At 40.4% G+C, this 7029-nt stretch overlaps 1 protein-coding gene across 1 annotated transcript in view; it reads left to right on the top strand.

The window, feature by feature from the left end:
• The first annotated feature begins 8 nt into the window (after positions 1-8).
• The window catches only part of CLTC (clathrin heavy chain), a 77163-nt gene continuing 70142 nt past the window's right edge, over positions 9-7029 (top strand). The window contains exon 1 of the mRNA XM_044676045.1: positions 9-255. Within this exon, the coding sequence (XP_044531980.1) occupies positions 214-255 (42 nt within the window). The 5' untranslated portion in view covers positions 9-213. The remainder of the gene's footprint in view (positions 256-7029) is intronic.

Below are 7029 nucleotides of genomic sequence, written 5' to 3'. Positions count from 1 at the left end.
CCCAGCCCCAGGAGCCTCCGCCCCCGGCCCGAGCTTGTCCGTCCGTCCGCCTGCCTGCCCGCCAGTCCACCCCCCCCACCTGCACCCCGGAGAGCAGCCCCGCCGCGCCCGACCTCCCCCCTCCCCTTTTCCTTCTCCCCCCCGCGGAGAGCCCCGGCGGCCTCAGCCCCGCATACCCAGTGACAGGAGGAGACAGGAGCCCCCGGCAGCGCCATGGCCCAGATCCTGCCTATCCGTTTCCAGGAGCATCTCCAGGTGGGGCCGCCACCCGCTGGGGTTGGCATTGGGGCCCCAGCCAAGGCTGGGGCTTGTGCGGGGCGATAGACTTCGGACTCAGCCGGGCCAGGGCCGCAGCAGGGGCCCGGTGGGGGCTGAGGCTGGGTTGGGCGGCAAGGAGGAGGGAGGGTGCTGTGGTGGTGCTATAGACACAGCCTGCGAAAGGGGAAGGAGATGAGGGTTGTGGCCATGCCCTGGTGTCAGGTGCTGCGCACCCGCAGCTGGGCAGGCTCTTCCTTTTCTCTTCTGGGAGTCTCCTTCCCCACCTGAGGGCCGCGGGGTGGGGGTGGGAGTTGACACCCCCCATTTCTCTTTTCTCTTCCTTGTTCCCCACCCCATGTTGGCGCCCTGGAATGGGGGAGGGGGGTTAAAGGAGGTGGAGGAGTACTAGCAGAAGCTCTTTCCCCCCTCCCTCTGCGGCTCCCTGCGACTGGAAGGGCACCTTTCAAAGGGGGAGGGGGAAGCTGTCTGCCTCTCGTCTTTCCCTGAGCTATTGGGCCGGGAAGGTCACAGCTCCTGAACCCCCTAAAAAGGGAGCATGATGATTTGGGCCAGTGTTTGCTGGGCACCCCGTGGAACCAAGGTCCTTGGTGGGGTGTTTAACCAGAGGAAGAGGGCATCTTCCCCCTCTTGGCGGAGAAACTAGAAAGCGTGACTCTACCTGGTTCTAGGGATCAAGGATGACTGTGTGAGACGTTCAGGGGTCACCGAGGCCTGCTGGAGATTGAGGCCAGGTTAAGCGGCTGTGGAACTGGGGGCATCCCATGGATGATGTCTCAATGGAATAGGGCCCCCAGGTGGAGAGAATCTGGCTTGCGATTGACCTGCAGAGTCCCTTGAGTCCTCACTGTCATTTAGTTTATAAAGGACCTTCTCTAATGTTTGGAGTCTATCAAACTGTGTCTTGTGTTGGGAGATACAGGCTGAGCTGACCCAGTGCTTGCTGGCAGGTGCATTATCGAAGTGGGCTAGGATAGGATAGGTAGAAACCTCTGTTCTTGGATCCCACTCTATTTCCAGTGCCTATATCACCTTGGTTGAAACAATATCTTCCCAAATGAACAACGGATCTCAGTAAAGACTGATCAGGGGCTAGTTTTTTTGTTTTTTAAAATAAAGAATGTAATATTGATGTCAGTTAGTGATATTGAACCTTTGGGGGTTTTTCTCCCCCAATCAAAGAGTATTTTTGTTAACTTTTTTTCTCTAACTACAGCTAGGCTAGCTGAGCAAATGTCCTGTTGGAAGAATCTATTGTTATTTAGGCCACTGATAACCTAGTATTAAGCTAATATCTTTACTGATATATGCAAGACAAAAAGCAAATGTTTCATTTTTTAAAATTCTACTACAAAAAAACTATTTAGAAAGATTAAAGAAGGTGGTGTTTGGGACAAAACTTATTTCAAGCTTTTTAAATCATGGCTAGAATAAAACGTTCTATGCTGTAACAATACACTTGGGCAATATTCTCAGGAGGTTAGAATATTAAATTTGATTTTTAGTGGTGGAATGAATGAAGGAAAATTTAAATCTTTCTTATTTTTAGGTTGTGACATGGTTGCCTTTTTATGAAAATTGAGGATTCATGTAGACTCAGGAAGAAGGGGGAATGAAAACTAGTATTCAAAGTAGATTTTCTGCAATAGTTTCCCACTGAGATGTATGCAGAACATAAGTTTTTAAAAAGCAGGTTTATCTGGCATTTTTTTAACTGCAGAAGTAGAGCTCTCCAGATAATTTCTTGGACCCAGATCTCTTTTGTAAATTTGGGAGTAATAGGACAATACCCACTTATCCATTTATTTAGTAGAAATGTACTGGATAGGTAGAAGAGAAGATTTTTAAAATGAGAACTTGACTAATACTCATTGATTCTTTATAGGCCACATATATCACCACTGAAATAGAGTTTGAACAAAATAGGTAAAAATAGATGCCTTGGATTTTTTAAAAAGTTTATTTGCAAGGCTGCTTACTTTCAAAGGATTTAGGATAGTAAGTTTGCAATTTCAGTAATCCATTATAGCTTCAAAACACATAAGAATATTTAGGTGAAATAAGTTTAACAGTATCTTTTTTTAATGTAACACTTTCATCTATTTCTGAAAAATCATTTAAAGTGATATAATTAGAGTATGTACAGATGCTGAAGGTCTCAGAAAATTAATTTATGCAGTTTGTAGGAAACTTGAGGGAAAAATTTGAATTGAAAAAGGGAATAACTTTTTGGCATGGTTCCGGCCCACAAAGTTTGTTTGCATCTCTCCTAGTACCTCACTTTGTATAATAAAGAATAATTGCTTAATAATGTTTGAATAAATATGAATTGAGGAACTTGGGTATAAAGGTTGTATAACCTGTTTTAAGATGCTTAAAAAACTATGACTTGATTTCTACAACCTTTAAGGTTCATTGATAGGTCTGTCAGCAAAGGTCAGTTTATTTAATTGTCATGAGAAGACATTCCAAGGATTGAAGAGAGATGGTTAATCAATTCGACCACTTATATATAAGATTCTCTTGGAGCTGGAGGTTTCCTGTGGGGACAGAAGTGAAAAATCTTAGCTTCTCCTTTGAATGTTCAAACTATTGCCCTCTTTTTCTATCAGGTATAACATATGCCATTGTATTCCCAGGTTCTTGGAATTTTTAGTTGGTTTTACCTTTGACCTTTTCCCTTCTCTTTGGTGAATAAACAGATATGAAATGTGCATTCGAGATGGTAGAACTACTACATATGCTTGCTTGACAGAGCAGGTTTGGCTTATGACCAGGAAGCAATATCTACCCCCCCCCCCCCCAACTTAACTATGGTCTTCAGAATCATCCAGTGTTTCATGGTGCATCTTGGGAAGGGAAGTTCCTATGTCATTTAAATTGTAGTAATGGATAATTTCTTGAAATGAAAGTGATCAAAAGGGGTATAGTTGCATATAGTTGTGAATGAACTTGTTTCACTGATTAAGAACAGCATATCAGTTTGAAGCCTATAGAGCTGACATTTAACTAAGTCACTTAATGCTCATTTTGCTCCTCAGAAATCTTGATAAGTTGACTCTTAGCATAGTTAACTTCTGATTATAATTGATTGTATCATGTAGAATTAGAAGGGATTTGAGCTATCTAGTTTAGTTCCCTTATTTTATAGTTGAAGTGATTTGTCCAAGGTTACATTAGAATTACATTATTTTGAGAGGTTTTATTCAGCTTTGCCACCATATTCATTATTTTATATTTTTAATATTCTTTATAGTTTTATATTTAGTACTTTTAATAATCCTTACCTTCTGCCTTGGAAACATAATTGTCTTGCCCAGGGTCACACAGCTAGGAAGTGTCTGAGGTCAGATTTGAACCTAGGGCCTCCCATCTCTGGAATCTGGCCCTCAATCCACTGAGCCACCCAGCTTCCCCCACCATATTCTTTAAACTTCCTTGTACTTGACCTAATATAAAACTTAGTAGTGAACCTAAAAATAATTTAAGGTTCTAGACACTGGATATGACTTTAATGCTTTTTCTAGAAAAACAGTGACAGTGAATTTATCTTATTTTCTACCTGAGACTTGGCTTCCATGCCTTCCTTTTGCTGCCTCCTCCTCACACTGCTGCCATCCTAGTTTAACTATTAGTTACCTCCTTGAACTATTATTCTCCTAACTGATCTCCTCTCTATAATCCAACCTTTGTATAGATTTGACCATGTGTTTTTTGCTCTTCTGTACTCCCAGTGGCCTGTAGGATAAAATATAAACTCTACCTGGCATTTGAGGCCTTCTGCAATGAGTTGTACAACAGTGCTTACTGTTTCAATCAAAATGGGCTACTTAGTTATCTTCAGGTCTTATCTTGCACAGACCATCCCTTGTACCTGAAGTACTCCCTCCACATTTCTACCTAACTAAAATTCTTTTCTTTATTCAATGTCTAACTTAGGTGCCCTTCCTCCAAGAAGTCTTGTTGGATTGCTACCATTCATATTCATCTCAGCTAAAAACTGCCCTGGCAAATTTTTTTTGCACTTCTGACTGGGTGTATTCTTGGCCTTACAAAATCTACTTTGTACTTTTATGGCTCTCCCTATAGCAGATCAAGTGATATAACATACGGAAAATATTTTACAGATCTTTAAAGTGATATATAAATGCTATTAGTACTACAAATTCTGTGAAAGCAGGGATTATTAATGTTTGAATGAAATTGGGGAAAAGACCAAGATGAATAGAAGTATAAATAGCACTACCCCTAATGTGTTAATTATCCTTTCCTGCAGAAATTGAGCTAAAAAAATTGCCCAATCAGAAATTATAGTTAACTATGTTGAGATTTTATTTTACAATCTTTTCCCCCTCTAAGATATAAGGCAGTCACTAAATCTCTCAGATACCACAGGTCGTTCTCTTTATATATGAAATAGTAGCAACTCTGGCATTAGAAAACCTAGGTTCAAATCCTATTCCTGTTGCTTACTTTGTGCCTTTAAGTCAACTCACTTAACCTCCTGTTTCCCATTTACCTCATTTGTAAAATGAGCTTGGATTAGATGGCCTCTGAGGTCCCTTCTAATGCTTGAGATTTTGAGTAAAGACATGCATGTATAATATTGGGCAAGGAGAGGAAGAGAAGCCACTTTAACTGGAACAAATATTTGAAAGGATGATATAGGTTCTTGATACTTAAATACAATTGTAAAATTGTTTTGTTGTAAAATTTCCTTGTACATTACTTTTCAGATATTGTACTATTAAAAAATTATAAAAGTGAGGCAGTTGAATCCTGAATGAAGAAAATAGCATTTGTTAAGCACTTACTGTGTGTCTGGCACTGTGGCAAGCTTTGGGAATACAGACACATAGTCTTTGCCTTCCAGAATCTTATATTCTAATGGTTGAAGATAGATATTAGGAAGTGGTGGCTAGGAAAGGGTGTTTTACCTGAGAAGTCATAGATGGTGAGATGGTGAATAGAGTAATAGAGCAATTGATTGATATGTCCTTTCTAGAAATAGTATTGTGGATTTGATTTCCTGGTCCTAGTGTTAGAGGTGGAAAAGGGGGAATAGTGTCATAACATGGTAATAAAAATAGTTGGAGAGCAGAGCATGGTGATGCTAGGTTGGTCTGTTTTTTTTTTTTTTTTAACACTTACTTTCCATCTTAGAATCAGTACTTTGTATTGGTTCCAAGGCATAAGAGTGGTAAGGGATAGGAAAAATGAGGCTTAAGTGTCCTGCCTAGGGTCACATAGTTAGGAAATATCTTGAAGCCATATTTTAACCCAGAACTTCCTGTCTTTAGGTCTGGCTTTCAGAACCAATCCACTGAGGCATACCTAGCTGCCTCCTAGGTTAGTGTGTTTGAGAACTCTCACAAATCATAAGCACAGGGCTCAGGTTGGGAACTAGACTACCACATCACAGGTAATTTAGGCATGGTATGAAGAGAGCTAGAGAATAGCAGTAGATAACATTATGGGTCTAGACTTGGCTAGTTAAAACTCTTATCAATAAGCAGCATACACCCTATGCCTGGAAGGGGCCCTTGTATCTAGTCTTAACTATTCCTATTGGATTAGGAGTTGGAAGACCTAAGTAGGCTCTAATTCTTACTCTACTAACTACCTAGGTTTTTGGTCCTTGGATGAGTCACTTAACAACAATGGGTCTAAGTTTACTCATGTATTATATAAAGGAGGTGGGTAGAAAGAGGAAGACTAGGTGATTGCCAAGAGTCCTTACAGTTCTTATAGTCAGTGATAATGAGATGGCATGGTATAGTGAATGTTAGGCTCAGAATAAGAGCATCTGGGTTTGGGTCTTGATGCACTTAAAAAGCTGTGTGTTCTGAAGGTCTATGCCTGGACTAGGAGATTGCTAAAGCCCATTCCAGCTCTAGATCTAGATCCTCTGACTATTCCTTTCTTCAAGTTTTAAAAAAAATTCAAATATTCTACTTATGTGAGTAATCTTGCTGGATATTGTAATATCATAAGTTTATGTAACAGACAGTAAAGACTGATGGAGTCTAGAACATATTGGTCATAGTCTCAAACGGTGTATTTAGAAAAACAAAAACAGAAAAGCAGCTATAATATAGTACACCAGTAGTAATGTTTCCTTCATAAACTAATGACCACAACAAAGCTTATACATAGCTTATCTTCTGGTAGTAATACTTCACTCTGGTAATTGCTAGGTTTAGGGTCTAGGGAAGAAGTACTCTTGCACTACTACATCATGTTCCTCTTTTTTTCAAATTTATTTGTTTAATTAATTAATATAGAATATTTGTCCATGGTTATACATGATTTGTATTCTTTCCCTCCCCTCTTCCTTCCCCCCTCCTGTAGCCAATGAGCAATTCAACTGGGTTTTACATGTATCATTGATCAAGACCTATTTCCATATTATTATTTGCAATAGAGTGATCATTTAGAGCCTCCATCCCCAACCATATCCCCATAGAACCATCATCATGTTCTTCTTTTCCAGGGATCTCTCTGGGCTATCTGTGGAAACTGAAGACATTACCTTTGCCTTGCATATAAAATAATATGCAGTGCCACTTAAGTTAATAATGACAACTTTTGGGGCATCGAGGCCACTCTATGCCCCAAAAGAGAGTTATGATGGGAGGTCCTACATTCAAATTTGGTCTCAGACCCTTCCTAGCTATGTGACTCTGGGCAAGTCACTGAACCCCAATTGGCTAGACTTTACTGATCTTCTGCCTTGGAACGGATAGTTAAGAT

This window comes from Gracilinanus agilis, chromosome 4 (assembly GCF_016433145.1).
Source record: "Gracilinanus agilis isolate LMUSP501 chromosome 4, AgileGrace, whole genome shotgun sequence".
Taxonomy (NCBI): domain Eukaryota; kingdom Metazoa; phylum Chordata; class Mammalia; order Didelphimorphia; family Didelphidae; genus Gracilinanus; species Gracilinanus agilis.
The sequence above is the reverse complement of the archived record's forward strand: the minus strand, read 5'-3'. Positions and strand labels throughout refer to the sequence as shown.